The sequence below is a fragment of the Rhamphochromis longiceps genome, linkage group LG9 (genome assembly GCF_057381845.1).
Source record: "Rhamphochromis longiceps isolate RC_006_pf linkage group LG9, R_longiceps_female_GT1.1, whole genome shotgun sequence".
Classification (NCBI taxonomy): Eukaryota; Metazoa; Chordata; class Actinopteri; order Cichliformes; family Cichlidae; genus Rhamphochromis; species Rhamphochromis longiceps.
This window is the reverse complement of record NC_140565.1, coordinates 32615516-32635288: the sequence shown is the minus strand read 5'-3', so window position 1 is coordinate 32635288 and position 19773 is coordinate 32615516. Positions and strand designations below refer to the sequence as shown.

General features: G+C 42.1%; 2 protein-coding genes and 1 long non-coding RNA gene across 4 annotated transcripts; 2 read left to right on the top strand and 1 right to left on the bottom strand.

Annotated features, from left to right (window-relative positions):
* Positions 1-393: 393 nt before the first annotated feature.
* acot9.1 (acyl-CoA thioesterase 9, tandem duplicate 1) lies at positions 394-13090 on the bottom strand. Of its 2 annotated transcripts, XM_085417494.1 has the most exons (16): positions 12911-13090; positions 11219-11322; positions 8177-8203; positions 7732-7777; positions 6237-6407; positions 5735-5772; positions 4737-4820; positions 4478-4581; positions 4274-4347; positions 3613-3680; positions 3421-3532; positions 3236-3326; positions 2481-2566; positions 2311-2398; positions 1518-1668; positions 394-966 (listed from the first exon to the last, which is right to left on the bottom strand). In XM_085417494.1, exons 1-16 carry the CDS (start codon positions 12922-12924, stop codon positions 911-913), a joined length of 1314 nt encoding a protein of 437 aa, XP_085273620.1. In that variant the 5' UTR covers positions 12925-13090; the 3' UTR covers positions 394-910. The 2 variants fall into 2 exon arrangements, with proteins under 2 accessions (XP_085273620.1, XP_085273621.1); XM_085417495.1 differs by lacking the exon at positions 8177-8203.
* Positions 8924-10461, top strand: LOC146662639 (uncharacterized). Its single transcript, XR_014913165.1, has 4 exons — positions 8924-9313; positions 9439-9531; positions 9620-9653; positions 9761-10461. It is a non-coding gene; the product is annotated as an uncharacterized LOC146662639 (long non-coding RNA).
* Positions 13091-15682: 2592 nt separating the features above from the next.
* LOC146662637 (diamine acetyltransferase 1-like) lies at positions 15683-18506 on the top strand. The gene is made up of 6 exons (XM_085417584.1): positions 15683-15939; positions 16929-16980; positions 17062-17142; positions 17816-17917; positions 17996-18036; positions 18122-18506. The coding sequence occupies exons 1-6, from the start codon at positions 15877-15879 to the stop codon at positions 18296-18298; spliced, it is 516 nt and encodes a 171-aa protein (XP_085273710.1). The 5' UTR covers positions 15683-15876; the 3' UTR covers positions 18299-18506.
* The last annotated feature ends 1267 nt before the right edge of the window (positions 18507-19773 follow it).

Sequence of the window (19773 nt, the reverse complement as noted above, 5' to 3'; positions counted from 1 at the left end):
TCTTTTGTTTGGGAAATTCTTTTTTAATAACAGATTATTTTGAAAGCCAAAAATTTGGTTATTTTTCTTGCTTTGACACTGTTCTGAGGTTTCCTTAGCTGTGCACTTTACAGATCATAGATGAAAAACAGAAAATAAAAGGCATCAAAAAGCTAGCATTGGTTGTGTGGTGTGGTTATCTTTACCGAACTGTTGGTAAGTAACATACATCAGGCCGTTGTCACAAACATTATTTACTGCAAACCAAGAGGTTAAACATGTCAAAATAAGAAACGCTGCTGTGTGTTAACAAGGCAAAGCTGCTGGTTTCTCATATTTACGTGGCAAAATTAACCAGTGATCGAGCGTCAGCTGTACAGAATGAAATAAAAACAAACACACAGGAACAACTGTAACACCGAGATAAATAAAACTTTTTTATTGCATTCGAGTAAATACACCAGTTAAGGCCAGAGAATTGACACCCTTGTTCTTTTTGCAGCAGCATCATAATAAAGTGTAAAAAAGAAAAGCTGTTTGTGCGTGTAAGCAACAGTGAGATATAAAAACGTAACACGCTGTATCGTAACACCGAGGAGTCGAAGTGAATGAGGTTATGATGAGAAGGGCTGGAGTGTTTACCTCGTTTTCTACAGTTGAGAGGCTGTAACACTGACAAGTGGGAAAAATGATAAGAGTATAAAATAGAGAAACATGGGGGGAAAAGCATCTTCTGCTGTAGTGCGCCAAACACATCAATTTGTAAACCTCCAGATCGACTGAAGCAACAAGATTCAAACAAAGTGCCTGTGGGCTGTTCAAAATTCAGAAACCGTTATATGTCAGAACCTAAAATTCATTCATTATTCTCAACAACACGGAAACACTTGGAGCTCGGCATCTGGATGCTGAAAGGCTTCAGTTTGACGCCTCAGCACGCCACGGTTTGGTCAAAGTGTCTCTTTCCGTCCAGGTACAGCATCGACTCTGTCAGACACACAAAACATCCACATCAGTACACACAGCTGTTCTCCTTCCTTTCAGTTTGATCTTTGAATACAGAACAAGTCAGATCTGTAATCCCAGATTAATCAACAACTCTATGTGCAGGATTTGTTTTTAAGTTTTTAAAGTTTGGCTTTTATTCGGTGGCTGTGGAGGAGCTAACATCATGGGTCACCTGTAGATTAACCTGCCTGCATACGCTGCACCCAGTGAGTAATAAAATTGCAACAGGTTGTCATGGAAACCTGAAAAAAAGCTGAAAATGCTGCTGAAACATCTACTATTCCTAGTTTTTAAAACGTGACACAGTAAATGTCTCGGTAGAAAAGAGTGAGTCAAAGCGAGAAGTGCCGATCAACGAACGCGTGATCATAACAACCAGCAGCTAAATTAACATTTAACAACCGTTTTAATAGTTGATTTCTTTCGGCACTGAACGTGGAAGTTTGTTTGATTTATTCTGAAAGGAACTTACTGACATGGATATAAATCAGATTTCTTTTTTTAACTGTTTCCTGTCTGCACCGGCTCACCTCCATAAGTCTTGGGCATGATGTTGGGGACGTCGCGGTCTGAAGTGAAGGTGAAGTGGAAGATGTTGGTGGTGTTGTGCTGTCGGGTCAGCGGGTCAAACACCTCGCTGTGAACTCTGACCTGGACGTACGTCCCCTGAGTGTAACACACCTGAAAAACAAAGACACAAACAGCCGAAGCACAAAAAAGACATAAAAACATCATTTATCCTGTTCATGTAATTATTGTCCTTATTTTTTGTCTCGTGTCTCCTGTTCCAGTGCTGGATGCTCATATTAAAGGTGGACAGAGAAACGTGTTGCTTAATTCTTGTTTAGCCAATCAGAGGAAAGTTCGATTAAAGGAGGCGGGGCTAAAAAGGCCAGTTTTAGAGACAGGATTCACTGAGAGGCTGCTCCAAGGTGTCAGAAAAATCAGGATTATTTTGAACTTTGAATCATCCAAAGCTTCTCTAGCAAAGTCCAAGTATAAGAATATGGAGCAGTAGAGGTGACCTCCGATAATTCAGTTCAAAACATCTCAGTCACAAAAACACATGTAAAAAAAACATCTAGTTCCTATGATATAATTTTTTACAAAAAGTGCTGTAGGTGTAAAAAGTTGGCAAATAAACATCATCTTACATTCCTCTTAAAGGACAATCACTTTACTTTAGCTCCATTTTTGGTCTCCATCAGCTCCAAGTGAAATATTTCACTTTTTTAATCTAACTCCTCCCCTTTTTTTTCCATTGGCTGGCCTCTAACTCTGAAAGCCATACAGGTAGTCCACCTATAAAGAAGATGCTCTGACCTGCGATGAGAGCATCAGCAAAGATCCAATCTCCACAGGTTTCTGGAAGAGGATATCATCGACAGCCACCAGACTCGGCCGACAACCCCTGCAACACACGGCAAGGAGCAACAACATTTACAGCAGTTATTCTTTAATGTTTCTTTAACCCTTTAGTCTAAATGTCTCACCCGTAGGAGCAGGCGTTGGCCCAGCCGAGCTCGTAAGCTTTCCTCATCAGAAAACCTCCAAATATCCTGTTAAAGATGTTCCTCTCCTGGTCAACACAAACACAGAAATAGGTTTTTTAAGTTTTCCAGCTGAAATAATTTAGGGTTTAAACTGGGAACATAAATGAAACTGGAAACCACAAAAGATCCATTTCCCCATGTAAACATAGCTGCTGGTATTTAGGAAAAAAGAAACACAACTCAAGGAAATATCCAAGTAAAGAGTTCATATATATACAAGGTGTGATTACAAAAAGCTTTAGGAATCTCCCCTTCAAGACCATCTCCTCTGGTCTACACAGCTTCCAGCATGAATCCTTAAAAGTCGTGTTCCTGAGTCCTCAGCTTTGCACTGTACGCTCTTTATTATCTCCACGAACTTCAAACCTCAAACTTCTGTTGATCAAAATAAGCCGTCTTTCATGTGGAGGAACATCGCTGATGTAGAGAGTCGAGTCTCCGGCTATGACAGAGCCGCACATCGGGTGGACTCGGATTGTCTTGCTTTGGTACAAACAGCTCCAGAGGCTCCAGTTTAATCTCCAGGGAAGACTTAAAAGGCTGAATTCAAGTTAGAGGTGCACGAGAAGATGATCTTCAATGGGAAAGTGACCAGAAATACATTACGTAAATCACACCTTGCATATATTCACAGCCTAAAATGAACCTCAGTGTAGAAATAAATTCTCCTTCTTATTATTTATCCGTCCTCTCACCTGAGGATGGCAGATCTCCAATCCTTTCAGTTTGGCATCTTCCATCCACACTGAGTTTGGGGGCAGAATTCTGCTGCGGAAACTGACTGTGCTGCAGAAACATCCACAGGGATTTAACAGAGTGTATCTTAATATATGAAGCAAATATAACATCCTCATGATATCCTGTGATGTTTCAGTCGTACTTGGTGTCCAGGGTGTTGAGGAAAAGGCCGTGAACGACCGTCCTCTCCTCTTGTGTGGGAGCGACCTTCAGCAGCGACGCAGTGCTCAGCTCCACACGGCGGGATTTGTTAGCTGGAGGAGAGTGAGCGTCAAGATCAGCGTGCAAAGACTACGCTCTTCATAAAAGCTGCGATTGTTTCATCGGCTCTCACCTTCGCCTTCCTGCAAGAGTCGTTCTTCCTCGGGTCCTTCAGGCGTCAGTGGATTTACAAACGCTGCCCTGAAAAGGGAAAAGAAGCAGAAACACAGAGTATTAAATAAGTATGAGAGAAACACAGCATGAGTTTACCGTGCCACTTTTAGGACTGAGAAGCAAAGCTCTGTGCAAAAATAAATCTGCACAGGAAATGGGAAATAAAATGATTTCCGTGCACATAATTAGTCCTCAATGAAAACACTTTCTCGATGCAGAGAGCCAAAACAAACAAATGTAATAATAATGCAAAATCTCCTGAGGCAGCACACGAGCAGAGGACAGAATCCAGATGTACAGTGCTGGGCAGAGAGCTCCTCATAGTTATTAATCCCAACTCTTAAATCTCTGTGAGGTAAGATACTCAGAGAGTCGATCAGATCTATGTCTCTTGGACCCTAACAGCCTCTGCAACATGGAAACTATAACACTACTTTCAGGGTAACTCTGATCCTATTAACCCCCAAACTGTGTTTCGTAGGCAAATAAAATGACTTTTGGTTCTGTTGATCACAACTATGTCAGATTTTCAAAAAAAGGGCCCTGGGATCTAGAAATGGGATTCTCTAAACTCGTGTTTTTTCAAAATAAAAGCACTGGCACTGTACAGGATGTAATACCTCTTGTTTCCTGGGTCTCGGGCCACCATGACGAATGTAGCATCCAGAACGGAGGCGTACGCTCCGTCACAGTACTGCAGGAGAGACAAACACTTGGTTTTTATTTACACCACCAGCGAGCATAAACAGGGTTAAGACTCTTCATTTAATTACTCTCTTTGTATATATTGCATATAGTCGAGTAAGCAGGTTAGGCGAGCCCACCTGTGACATGTGGATCTTGGCTTCAATGGAGGACTTCCCCACCCACGTCACATGACCTGTGAACTTGATGTCGCAGTCGGGGTAGATGACGTGCTGCCTCATGTCTGACCAAGCGCGCACACACACACACACACACACACACACACACACACACACACACACACACACACACACACACACACACACACACACACACAAAGATATTAGTGGTAAACAAACCAAAGTGGTTTATTGTACCCTGTACCCGAGAGATTCTTACCGATTTTGTCCACCAGGGCGGTGACAATAGACAGAGGAGACCTCTTTAGTTCTGAGTTGTAGGTGTGAGAGTAAGAGATGAGGACTGAGGAAGAAAGAAGAGGAGAAATTACAGTTAGGTCCATAAATATTTTGATTCTCTACATTACCACAGTGAATTTGAAATGACCCACATGCAGACTTTCAGCTTTAATTCAGTGGGTTGAATCCTTTCATTTCGGTGGACAAGTTAAATAACTCAAAACAAAACGTTAATTTCTAATACTTAGTTGAAAACCCTGTGCTGGTGATCACAGCCTGAAGTATTGAGCTCATGGTCATCATCAGATGCTGGTTTCCTCCTGGTTAATGCTCTGCCAGGCCTTTACCTGTTGGTTTGTGGGTCTCTCTGTTCAAAGCTTAATCTTCAACAACTGAAATACATGATCAGCTGGGTTAAGCTCAGGCGACTGACTGGTCCATTCAGGAGTGGGTTGCTTTAGCTATATGTTTGGGGTCATTGTCCATCTGTATTATGAAACGCCGCCCAATCGGTTTGACTGCGTTCAGCTGGGTTTGAGCAGACAGTACGTCTCTGAACACATCAGCATTGATTCGGCCCCTTCTGTCCTGTCCAGCCCAGTCTAGCCTCTCTTTTCTTGAGGATTATGACTGGCTTTCGCTTTGCAGTGAACCCTGAGTATTTACTTTCACACCCGCTTCTCTTTATGGTAGACTTGGTAGACCTCCTGGAGAGTATCGTTCACTTCGATGGCTGGACGTCCAGGTCTTTTGGCGTTGCTGAGTTCAGCAGTGCTTTCTTTCTTTCACAGGATGTACCAAACTGTAGATTTTAACACTCCTGTAACAATTTCATCCAGTTTGAATGTGGATACCCTCAAATAAAAGCTGAGAGTCTACACTTCCTGTCCATATTTCAGCACCCAAGTTTAAATGAACCTAACTGTGTAATTAGTGCTTGAATGAGTGAAGTTCCCCATCATCTAATCTGCTGTGTACCTGCTAAACTGTCCAAGTCCTCCAGGATTCTGCCAAACCTGAAACGAGACAGAAAACAGTTAGAAGGTCAAAACTGAAGCGCAGACGTACTGGGCCACATTTACTCAGAGAGCAGGCTGCATTCATTTTCTGATGACTGTGCACAAACACAGGGTTCAATTTCTAGCATTTAAACAGGCGAGTCATAAAAGCAGTCAGTACAGTAGCTATGAAGTTTTTGCAGCATGCTGTAAACAAGTTTGTTTCTACTGTAAACAGACACTTTAACACAGGGGTCTTTTTGGAGCCTGCCTCCAGTGGCCATTAGGGGAAGTGCAGCTTTTGGCTCTGGAGGTTCTTGCTTATCCAATACAAAGAATGTAACTGAACCCGTCACCATTCACATGGAGGAGACATGGATTTATCAGACTGTCATGTAGCTCTTAGATTTTCCTTTCATGGTAAACGTACTGTTGGTCTGCCCGTTCACTCACTTTACTGTCTCCGCTTTCTGCGTGTTTACCTGACGGTGTTGTGGTAGGTCAGATACTTCTCCCTGAGCTGTGGCTCAGAGCCCAGGGGCAGGTGCACCTCCAGGTAGCTGTCCTTCATCCTCTTGGCAGGAAGTTCGTTCTGAGATTTGGCCAACATGGATGACAGTGAGACACGCTCCGCCATGGCCTGCTGATGGTCGCTGCAGACGAGAACGAGACCGCATCACTAAATATAACATGTTAAAAATAGACTCCCTGGATTTGTTCATGTAAATATATTTCATTGGTATTATTATTATTGATTATACGATAGTTTTGTCCCACTTTCTCACCACTTTTTTCTTTAGATTTATCTTTTAAAATATTTATTAAGCAAAAAAGCAATAAAAAAGTCCTGTAATTACAGTAAACAGCAAAAATGTGTCATCTAACTGCTGATAAATGAGCTCAGTCAGCTTTATTTTTAGGACTTCAGTTAGAAATACTGAAGGTGAGGGTTGGATTTAGGTGTGTAGGGGTTTGGAAGCTAAAAGCTTTAACAATTGTGTACTGAAAAGTGAACAGCAGTAATCTAACAGACAGGAAATGAACACATTATTTACTTGTTTTCTCAAAATTCCTCCAGATAAAAATGACCGGCCTTTTTTTCTTACCAGAAAAAAGACGATTCTACAGCAGATTTAATAGACTGATAAAATTACAGGAGTAACATGAGATGAGAGAGGAACGATATGGGAGTCATATATATGTGTGTCATCTGCAATACAATAACATCTGATGCTGAGGATTTTTTAAATAATTATTCAAGTGAGTGTTGGCACGTAAATATAAAATATCTGGGGTCCGAGAGCAGAACCCTGTGGAACCTCTAACAGTACTAAAGCTGTCTGACAAAACTGAACGACCGCAGGTAACAACAGGACAATCCTAAATCTCAAGTATCCAGCCAGACAGCTTTTCACAAAGCCAATGAACAAACTCAAAAGTAACTCTGTGAAAGCAAAATGACCAAAAATGTCTTTTTTGATAATCTTGCCAAAACGTAACGATCGAAGCAAAATTTATTACTGCATTCAAAGGCTGCAGACTGAGTGGTGGCTTTTAACATTTGCTGAGAAATGATTAAGGATGCTGTGATTTTTAAGGAGAGGCCAGCTGCCGATTCTTTTACAGGCAGAGAGTCACAAACAGATTTGTTTCACCAGAAATGGATTCATACTAAGATTTAAAGTAAATCTATTACATTTTCTTACTTTCTATCATATATACACTGTTACAACAGCTGATGTTTATATTAACCACAACGTTTGTAAAATGAGGTCAGTCTGTGTGTAAAAACGCATGTTTCTGACAGTTTTTTTCTACTGTTGGGTCTGTATGATGTCACAGTGAGAGGATGACAATAATATACTCATCTAAGGCATTAAGCCTTAGGTGGCTTAAAGGGGGAGGAGCTAAAACAGCTCATTTCAGACAGCATGAGGTAAATAAAGATGATTTTGAACTGTGAGTCATGCCAGTTACCTCCAGTTTGTGGAAGCTCCCACGATTTCTCTCAGCCTGTTTCGCACTGAAAACAGAAGACGAACCAGATGTATGAAAGATCTGAACACTGGAGTTTGGAGGCTGCCATTAAATATAGCACATTTTTTACAATGTGATCTGAGACTTGCAGCTCAGCAACGTCTGAACAGCAAGAAAACATAAAACTGAAGCTGAGTGCCACAGAGGGAAGAAGACGAGAGAGTTCCTGCTACAGGAAGGTTTGATTCTGCCAGAGGAGACGTCTTTGAACATAAAATGCAGCTCTATGAAAAGGCTGAACAGCAGAAGCTGAAACTTCAGTTAGGAGACAGTAGGGGGGAAACATGCAGGGAGGAGTTAAAATGTAATTAGAGTAAATTAGAAGATAATTAATAAGCTCGTCAGTTCAGATAGTTGTGATTCATCTTGGTTTACCAACACGCACCATTTGACACATGAAACTGTGGATTTCCTGTGGAGAAACACAAAGGATTAAACACACAGGGCTCAGAGGACAACGGACTCATGAGGAGACCAGAATAAACTCAAATGTACAAAGTGAAAACACTTCTGTCCTGAATACAGCAGAGACTTTGTTCCACTAAGGATACAGCAGGTCCTATTTAGGGCCTTGCTTTGTTTATTATTATCATTTACACAAGTAAATCACACTTAACATGATGGAAACCAGTGAAAATATTCATGGCGTCGCAGCACTCTCTCTCATCAACCTTTATGAAACCAGGTACGCAAATCCAACATCCCAGGATGCACAACAAAGCTTCTCTGAGAAAACCTTAAAGAAACTCAAGCTTTTTATCTTTAAAGGTAAATTTCGGTAGTGACCGAAAGAACGAGATCGCGGATACAAGCGGCAGAAATGAGCTTCCTCCGAAGGGTGGCTGGCCTCTCCCTTAGAGATAGGGTGAGAAGTTCGGCCATCCGGGAGGGGCTCAGAGTAGAGCAGCTGCTGCTCCACATCGAAAGGAGCCAGCTGAGGTGGTTCGGGCATCTGACAAGGATGCCCCCTGGGCGCCTCCTGGGTGAGGTGTTCCAGGCATGTCCCACCGGGAGGAGGCCCCGGGGCAGACCCAGGACACGCTGGAGAGATTATATCTCTCGGCTGGCCTGGGAACGCCTTGGTATTCCCCCGGATAAGCTGGAGGAGGTGGCTGGGGAGAGGGAGGTCTGGGGCCCGTTCTTCGTACGTCGCTTACTACATCCAAGATCAAATGACACATCCAAGATCAAATCATCGCGCTAACCGTGAGCTCGCTAATCCGGTTCCCCGAACACACCTGCTGTTGACGATTAGTACAGCTGGACGCAGTAATGTGACATCACTGGGTGTCATAAAAGGGGCTACGCATCGATAGTAGAAACATTGATCGGCAACCCTCTGATTGGTCGGCGAAAATGTCGAAGGAGCGCGCTCGGCTCGGTATTTTTCGGCAGCAGAGCAAGAACTCCTGAGTGAGGGATTTCAGGAGTTTCAGAGTTTAATCAGAACGCAAGGGAACACTGCAAAGGCTGCAAAAGCAAGGAGAGAGGGCTGGCAGAAAGTTGCTGACAAATTAAACTCGTAAGTGATTTAATAATAATAATATTAATAATATATTGGATTTATATAGCGCTTTTCAAGGCACCCAAAGCGCTTTACAATGCCACTATTCATTCACTCTCACATTCACACACTGGTGGAGGCAGCTACGGTTGTAGCCACAGCTGCCCTGGGGCAGACTGACAGAAGCGAGGCTGCCATATTGCGCCATCGGCCCCTCTGGCCAACACCAGTAGGCGGTAGGGTAGATTTATTATATTACACTATATTATCCAATATTATATTACATTATATTATATTGTTATATTTTATCCTCTTTCACATTAGAGCCACAACAGGACCCACTAGAACATGGGAACAAGTAAAAGTGAAATATAAGAATATTCTACAGAATGGTAATATTTATCACTTATATTGCTTTTCGTCTCTTGGAAAGAGAGCCTGAAATAATCTGTTTGTTCATAACAGCAACCAAGAAAAGGGCAGAGCAAAAAAAGACAGGTGGTGGTCCTGCACCCCCTCGTCAACAAGTTGGTTAAGTGAATAATACCCTCACGGGAAAATCGATATCTCTCAATGAGCACACTGTCGCTCTGAGCTAAAGGATCCTGTCTGTCCCGCAATATACGCTGAATTCTGAGGACTCTCCTTATCAATCTTGCACCTTCCGCAATGGGTTGCTCGCGTATACGGACAGGACATGACTGCGACAGGCTTCCCAAATCCACCTTCGCTTTTATAGCCGTGGTCTCTCATCTTGATTACACGAAGTAATTTACAATTACTACTCTGAAATATGAATTACATCTGTAATAATCACATACATGTAATAGAATGTTAATAGTACATTTCCCTTTTTTAGGAAATGACCTGTATGTATCTGTGTGAAATCAATAAATGGATCAAGTGCTGCATTATCTTCAGTTACATTGATGTTATTTATTTATCGCTGTTGCTTTCGTATAAATGAAGCGGACATACCTGCGTGGCCGCGATCTAATCCTGTTTACATAAAGTAAACCTGCTCCCGAGCAGGTTTACGCTTACGGCTCTGTTGCTATGACAGCAAGTCCCGGATGAGCTTCGGGGAACCGACTGATCCAGGATCACGCGAAATCGTCAACAATCTAATCCGGCTAACCTACTTAGCGAGGTACGAAGAACGGGCCCCTGGGCCTCTTTGCTTAGGCTGCTGCCCCCGCGACCCGGCCTCGGATAAAGCGGATGAAGATGGATGGATGGATGGATGGTAAATTTCCATTTTCCAGGCTTGAGGCAGATTTTCATTTTTACATAATTGTGTGAAGCTTTGTGGTTACAAACAGCTTTTACTTTCCTCTGCGCACTTACTCCTAAATGTTACTCTATTGATTTAGAATAAAAATAGAACAGAAACAAACTTCAAACAAACTCTGAATACTTGGGCCTAATACATGTTGTTGTTCTCTGTTCACAATTTATGTAATTTTAAGCTCAACTAGGTCATTAAATTTAAGTGTATTGAGCGATAAAAATAATAAATTTTGGTGACTTCAACGTAAAGACCTCCCAAATGCAGAATTGTGAAACTTTTGAGTTTGCATTGAAGGTTTGTTGTGTCATCGTAAATGTTGACGTTTCACCACAACACAAGAATTTACTATACCTCAGATGTATAAATATCTAATCTGCCACAATCGTCAGCTGATTGCTAAGAGTCTGGAGGCCTCTAAAATGGCATAACGCCACCTGGTGGCAACAGGAACTCATCATAGATGTGATAATCATCATATTACATGACATTTGCATTGTGTTGATACTAGCTTCATGTATGTAAACTGTTCCATCATAGCTCTGATTTGACATGTGTTACTTCACTCTTTACCTCTCTGTGTTCTTGCTGTTAAATCAGGCGATGTGAAACAGGAAGTGCGTTTGCTTTCTTACCCTCGATCATGTCAGGTGCCTTTCCCTGCTTGCCCTGCTTCAACGCTCCTCCCGTGCAGAACGACTTCCTCGTGAAGGACGCGGCCGATCGCAGCAGCAGAAACCTGAAGCAAGCAGAAAAACTCCTGTAATTACCAAGTCCTGTTACAGGCACGCACACCGACCGCCTCTATTTCAGGCCGGGCGTGTGAGCGGTTTAGATCCCGAACAGCTGATCAGATGGACTGTTACCGCCCCCCCATGAGAGGAGCGTGACTCTCTGCAGCTTAGTCACATTTATAGCTCGTTACTGCATGTCCACTTTCTGAACATCTTTTTTTAAAATGTAATCTCCATGAGATTAAAATACAATTTTAAAAATAAGAGTACATTCAATGATCTTAATTATTGTTAGACTGGGTCACAGGACAGTTATCATGAACTGTAAAGTCAGTGAGTCTGTGTTACCTGGATTAGCAGCAATCTGTCCTTTATTTTTAACAATGCATCAATGACTGGAATAACAAAAAGTTCACAACTCTTCTGACAAAGGAATTTAAAAATAACTTGATAACAATACTGATTATTTCTTTGACTCTGACCTAATCTGACCAAACCTAAAGTTCCTCTGTGTAGAAGAAACCCCGAATCTCTGTTTGGTTTCATCTGTGCCCCTCAGCTGTCGAAGGACCTGCCTGAGGGCCTTCAGCTTTCTTCATCAGTATCTTTTAAAACATTCTCTGAAGTCTTACTTATATTGTTGGTCTTTCTCAGTCGTCTTCTTACAGATTTTACATCTTTAACTTAATTCTGATTTTTTAACTAATTTTCCACTGCATTTATAACTAGGAAGTCTCACTGTTTTTTACTCTTCGTGTTACACTCAAGTTGTGTAACAGACAGCAACCTTAGAGCTGAAGAAGAAGGCAGGATGAAGGTGAAGATGAGAGTCACAAAAGGGAAGTTTTGTAAAATGGTAGTGAGGCCTGTTATGATCTGTGGTTCTGAGACAGTGCTGCTGACAAAAACGATGGAAAGAGGAGTTGAAGATGCTCAGATTCTCACTGGGAGTGAGCCGGATGAATAGGATTAGTTATGATTAGTAATTAGAGACACAGCTCAGGATGAGTGTTTGGACATGTGAAGATGGGGAGAAAGGATGGAAAAGAGGAAGTTAGAGGAAGTTCATGGATGTGGTGAAGGAGGACATGCAAAGAGTGACAGAGGAGGATGAAAAGAAGAACTAGCGTCTTTTTAAAATCAAACATTTTAACTGATAATGTTTCGGCCATTTCTGTTTTTATTATTATTATTATGTGTGTATTGTACATGTGAAACTCTTCGTAGTGGTCATTTTGACCTCATTACTTATTTATAAAGCGCATGTAGGAGTGTAAACTGCGTAGAGGTTTCTGAACTAGCCTGTGTAGCTGTCATAAGTTAACTTCGGTGTTTATCCTGTGTGAGGCCTGCTGATTTGCTCTGTCTTTATTTCCTGCAGACACGCCCTTCGTGGAAACAGACCGCCGCCCTCTGTGGGCCTGGTTAACTAGTCACTCTTCATTTACACACCACTGAAGTCATAACAGAGAAAGGACCATCACAAATCGCTGTTTATCGCTGCTTCGCTTCCCTCGCTACTCTTAGGTCACTTGTTAACAGCGCGGACGCCGCAGAGACAGCTGTGCACGAGCTTTGTTTTACGTCACTAACCTCTGTGAGAGCATTTTGACCGGGATGACAGAGCCGAGGCCTCGAGGGGTCCAAACGAAGCGGGTGGGCTGAAAAAAGGGAGAGAAAAGAAGAAGAATCACAGTTTTCTCTTGAGGAGAGAAAGAGGCTGATGACGGGGTAGCTTCCGCGGTGGCACGCAGCTCCGCCCACTGCGTGATGACGCAGCGCTCAGCATCCGTGGGCCTTGATGCCCTCGGTGCAGCCTGTCAGGAACTTTATTTGACAGGCTAACCTTACAAATTTAGACACAGACAGACACAGTGGTGCTCACTGAGAGATTTTCCAAGTAAAAGTGTTATCGCTCACTAAACAGCCGCTTAAAAAACTTTTACATTTCTGTTTTTGATATTTCCGTTTAGCCTAAATCTGCCACTCTAATATAATTTGTCCTTCTTATTTTTTTCTCTCGAAATGTTACTCTCTCTGCCAGAACCTTGAACTTTGTATTTATTGAATTACCCATGTTTTTGTCGAACGTGGGTCAGTGAAACAGTAACAAACCTAACTGTATGCATGAGTAAAATATCAAAACACTCTTTGTGTACTTTTTTTATGAATCTATAAATAATTTCATTTATTTATTAGATGAGTGGATACATGTTGACATGTTGTAATATGGTGTTTACCATGTCATAGCGTACAAAGCACAAGGGGAAACAAGGGAAAGTGATTCTCCTTTAACCCTCCTGATATGTTTCAGGTCGGAGTGATCCATTTCAAAATTGAATATTATATTTAAAATTATTTTAAAGTATTTTTTCAACATGGAACTTATTCTGCTTGGTTTAATAGATGTAATCAACATATACAATGAAAGTAGCTAATTTCACATATTTACACGTATATTTTGTGTCACAATGTCTCTGGAGACTTCATATTTTTTCCAGAGTCATCCGATTTGATAATCAAGAGACAAGCACTGTTAGATGGGAGAGAGAGAGACAAGCTGGCAACTACCATTATTCAACACTGTACTTAAAAAAAGTCATATATCCTCATCGAACCATGATCTGTGAGCAGTAAAGAACACAACTACATCAAATAATGACTGAAATAGTTGGTAATGGAGTTAATAATGAGATATGAACAATGTTTATTCTGTGGGTTTTTTGTTGTTTTGGATAACTAAACATGCCCAAGCTGACCCACGAACGTCCTTCCTTCACCTTGGAGACAAACATAACAGAAGGGTTAAAAGTGTCTGGTTTTCACTACAAGATACTCCTGAGGCACACCTTGCCCTTAGTTGTTGGTTTTTTTTAAGCTGAACACTTTTCTGGACAGCCAAACGTTCTGGTCCGTCTTCTACAAGTGAATGAACAACAACGGTAAGATGTATGAGAAGAAAATAACGTATAAGAAGTGTCATAAATAAAGCAACTAAAACAACCACGTTATACACTGTTAGGGACATTAAATGTCTTGTATTGCATCAATTTCAGTCTAAGTTACAGTTGCAGGTGTGGGGGTGGGGGTGGCCTTTGACCTGTTCTCAGAGGATCATTGTTCCCCCCAGTACATCAATGCTACAACTGTCTGCGAAGCATCTAACCACACCTAATCATTACACACACTCTACTCTGCACATGAATATGTAGGGTCTGCTGGTGTTGGAAAATTCCACTTGTGTGGGCAGACAGAGGCATTATGGGAGAGACCTGAACTGAAGTCTGTACTGGAGCATTGTGAGTTGAAATTAAACCCCCTGGAGGAAAAAAGAAATGTGAAAAACTGGTGATTCCATACATGGGGTTCTTTTTTTCCTCAAAGACCTTTAAAATTAATTAGACAAACCTTCACAACAACTGCCCAAATAGATCCCTGCTGAGTGGCTTCACTTCCTTGGAGAACAGGAATGCCTTTCTGTCAGTGTAAAGACACTCAACTAAATATTTAATCCTTGACATATCTTAAAAGAAAAGGAAGGACAATTTCAACAATATGTCTCAGTTTTCTACATCATAAATGTGTAGAATCACAGAAAAGTAGCTTATTGTCAGTCTGCCCCAGGGCAGCTGTGGCTACAACCGTAGCTGCCTCCACCAGTGTGTGAATGCGAGAGTGAATGAATAGTGGCATTGTAAAGCGCTTTGGGTGCCTTGAAAAGCGCTATATAAATCCAATCCATTATTCATTATTATTATTATTATTATTGCCCAGAGTGTCCTGTATTTATGATAATGTTCTTCATTTTTGTATAGTAGAACATTTCTGTTTTAAATACTGTAAAAACAATATTTCCTCATTTAATTGTTTATCTGTTACGTAACTATTTTGGTGCCAAACTGATCTGTTTTAGAAGAACTTATCATCCCAAGAAAGTTTCTAGTCCTCATAACACCTGGAAATCTATGTGCTTCTTATCTTATCTCTGGGGCAAAACTGATGTTGTTTTCTGAACTTCAGATACAGTTACAGTTAAGTTACTGTTTTGATTAAGTAACTTAAATTATAGGCTATTGTTTTTGTTTAATGTGTTAGATATTTAGCACATTGTTTGACTCTTATACATTAGTTAAACATTAGTTCAACATTGTTTAACTAAAGAATAAAAACACTTTCCCAGGTCCTTTTCTCCATCAAAAACATATGACAGAATAAAAACAGACCCCCACATGTGACCGTTCTTTGTACCCCGATTGGACAAAAAAAGTGACCAGGGGGTGTCGCTGATTTGTCAGAAATGCGATACTTGAGTGAACCGACCAATTATATTGCAGCGCGAGCCGGCTATAAAAGCCCTGACATAAACAAAGGGGGCACAGTAGAGCGGCAGCGACCCAGCCGAGGGCCAGTTATACTGAATGTTTTATCTCGACGAGCGCGTTCGGACCAGAGGCTGACTGTGGGGGAAAAGCCACTGCGAGGCGAATGAAGAAACACCTAATCTTCCAATTTACATACAGAGGACTTCTGACGAAAGGGAAAAAAAGTAAAAGAAGAAAATGGAGTATAAATTACGAAAAGCTGAACCCCGAGACGTGCCTGATATATTACGACTGGTGAAGGTAGGCCTGTGGGATTAAAAAAACCAAATACCGTTTTGGGGATAAACGTAATTAATTTGATATGAAACGAGCAGGAATTCAATATAGCGGTCGAAAGCTAAAGGGAACTGTTACGTGTTACAATATCCGTTAGCTGTGGAAATCCGTTAACTAGCGAAACATCGGCAGGTGTGAGCTTTCCTGAGGATGTCCGAGAATGAGGTCAGAGCCGGAGGCCTCTTTAACGTCAGATGACTCAGAGCGGCCGGGTGTCTAAATATGGTCCGTCTGACGCGGTGTCCGTATCATGGCTGACCCCGACGCGGAAACGTTACAGTGGAGGAAAACAAAACAAGCGACATCTGCGAAACCCCGAAGAGGGTGCCGGTTTGATCTGGAAACTGGTGGCGCCTATATTTAGCATCAGGGCGTTTAGAGGCCTCTTAGTTAAAGTTAACGTCATTTTCAGTTTACACAATATACCGACTTTAAAGGACCTTATCGACTTTACTTGTAAACTTGGCTTTAAAAAATAAATAAAATTGGCTCCTTCTAGTTAATTCCACTTAACTTTTTGGCTTGTAAATTGTAAAGCCATTTTAAATTGTTCCCATACAATTGTAAAAAGAGGATTATTTTTTTCAACCTCCCTCCTTTCTGGTCCTTTTAATGACCCTAACGTCAATTCATTTCTTGTGAATTTGCTCAATCATTCCCATTGAATAAAAGTGAAGTGATGGAAAAGATCTAAACCTCGACGCTCACATCTTAATCACCACAATGATACTGACCAATTATTACAATGATTCTTTTGTGTTCTTAATCAATAAATGACTTGTCGCACAATAAAATGTTTGTTAGAATACTGGATGAGCTGCAGAGCTGCAATACACTTTGCTTGTTTAAGAAATTGAGCTCAAAACAAACCGGATTCTGGACTAAATAAAAATGAAACGGCATCAGGAGTGCTGTGTCGCACTACGAATGACATCATCCCATTGTTGTTCCAGGAACTTGCAAAATACGAGGAGATGGAGCACCAGGTGACACTGACTGAGAAAGGTGAGTTTAAAGTCACCTGCACACGACTAAAAGACTACCTGCTCTGTTGTGTAAATAATTAAAGGTTGTGTTTGCCTGTAGAGCTCCTTGAGGATGGCTTCGGTGACACCCCGTTTTACCATTGCATCATCACTGAGATCCAAGGAGAAAAGAGCAGTGAAGGTACGAAACGCCACGGATCCTCTTTCTGGAGCAAAAACACTTGGAGGATCGTTTTCAGCCTGAGGCTTGAATAGTTTCCCACAGGAACCGTCAGGTTATCATGTCACCTGATAAGGAGAGTAAATGTTTCCCACCATCTGCTGAGACAGCGTTTCCACAGGGTGTGCATCCTGGTTTTGTAAATACAGGCCAAGAGTCAGACGCTCGCCTGCAGGTGTTAGTCCCCCTGAACACATTTATTTAATTGTTCTTCACAGCGTAGCTTCCATTGAGATGTACAGAGAAGTACAGTTTGTGCCTGACCTACAGGGGAGGCACCATCTGGACACATTCCCAGTGACTGCAGCGCAGACGCTCGTAAACAGTCTGATTAGGCCGAGAAAGTTCTGGCAGATTTCCCCTAAGAAGGAGGTTGAAGGTTAAGGTAGACGTTTTCCTGCATGGAGCCATTTCTGGTGTTGCAGTTATTTATTTTTGCCCAACTGTCTCTTTGTTCACATCTTAAACAAGAATTTGCCTCCACAGCTTGTAAGCCTGGTGTTATTCCCAAAACATTAAACCTCAGCCCTGCTTTTATTTGCTCTGCATAGTCTCAGCATATATTTTATCCACATAATCTCAAGAATGAGATGTCTGGTTTCTAACAGCCTAACATGGTCGTTTCTCCCTGCAGATCGCAAGGTGGTGGGTTTCGCCATGTACTACTTCACGTACGACCCCTGGGTGGGCAAGCAGCTCTACTTGGAGGAGTTCTATGTGATGGATGAGTACAGAGGTAAAAACATCTCCATCTGTTTACATTCACTCCTGCTCTGCAGCTTCATTGATGCCTGAATTGTTCCTCTTTCTGCAGGTCTGGGCATCGGTTCAGGGATCCTGCGGCACCTCAGTAATGTGAGTGTTTACAAACTAAAGTGCATCCTGACTTTGGCTGTTCTTTTGAGCGCACCAACCTAAACTCCTCTCCGTCCTCTTCCAGCTGGCGATGAAGACGCGCTGCACCGGCATGATGTTCGTGGTGGCGGAGAACAACGAGCCGTCGGTCCAGTTCTACAAGCGGCGCGGTGCCGAGGACCTCTCTCAGGAGGAGGGATGGAGGCTTTTCAGGTTCGACAAGGACAGCCTCGTCAAGATGGCCGCTCCATCTGAGGAATAAGAGGCCCGACCGAGCAGACGCGCCTCGGCTTTTCAGAGGAGTTCAGCTTTGAAATGCAGCATTTATCACAGTAATCTGGTGTATTTAATCTGTCTGTAGTTCGTAGTCTTAGTGAGCCTTTTGTGTCTAATCTGTCACAGAGTTACTCGTCTTTATTCAATCTTAAAATCACTTTTAGCTTTAAATAAAAACTGCTAATCGCACACAACTGTCATTCTTCAGTTGGTTACATACTTGCCTTTGATTGCACTTGAATTCATAGTTTCCTTCACAGAATTCAAACTCATTAGAAAACTTTACCAGGCCATGTGTCACCTACAGTGCAGGAGTCCACTCGTGTCCTTATGTTGAATCAGGAAGATTCTGACGTTAAGTTCTCCTGGTTTTAAGTCACTCATCCAGTCTGTGGCGCTGACCTTTACAGAATGATGTCTTTCTTTTGCCACTCTGGCCACCAAACAAAGACCTACAACTCACTTATTTAAAAAGAAACTAACTTGAGGGCTGGATCGGTGTCGTCAACACACAACTGTTACTAGCAGCCTGTCACAAACACGTTGGTTCCCCTTTTTTTTTTTTTTTTTTTTTTTTTAAGACTGAAAAATCCAAAAGCTGAATATTTGACTGGAATAAAATTGTGTATTTGCATCAAGGTGATTAAAGAGCTGATGGCTGAGACCTTGGAGAAGTGGCAGGCAGTAAACTACACGGCATATGACCCACATGTCCTTAAGAAATGAGAGCAAACAGGTCTGATACAGATGAATCTAAGGTTTCAAATATTTGGGGAAGCAAAACTGTGGCGGCTCCGTCACTGGGAGCTTAATGTCAGCCAGTAAGAGATTAATGAAATTATGAACACAAAAGCACCATTGTAATCTGACCCAGCGTACGATGCCATCTTGGAAAATGTGATTCACAACAGATTCACTTTTCAGCTTGACCCCTGAATGTCAGGGCACTAAAAGCATAACCGAACATGCTAGAGCACAGAGTCATAGCACGGCCTTCCCAGAAGCCAGACATCAACATTACTGAAGCAGCGTGGGACCAAAAGGCCGGGCAGACATTTTAATGTCCTTGAAGCCCGGAGAATTATTCCAGAACAGTGCTGAAAGAAAGCTGCAGGAGAGCACGACTGCAGCTTCTCACCCAGGTCGTCGTCGCCCCACAGACCTGAGAAAAGAAAGAAAGTGGACTTCTTTAAACTTCAGTTCTAAAAACAAAAGCGTCCCGTTTGGAGGTGGTCGTTGACGATGGGTGTGGAGAAAGGCGTGGGTCATTACCATCACTGAGTATTAAGCGTGAAAACACTTGAGGTCACCTGAGGCCAGGTGTGAAGGGTTCTCGAGACTGCATCGTGGGTGGCAGCAGCGGTTTCTTTTCACGCCGTGGTGATGACACACATGATCAGAACTGAAGAAGCCTCCTGGATTAGTTCACAAACCTAACAAAGTCCAGCTGCCTTCTTTTTT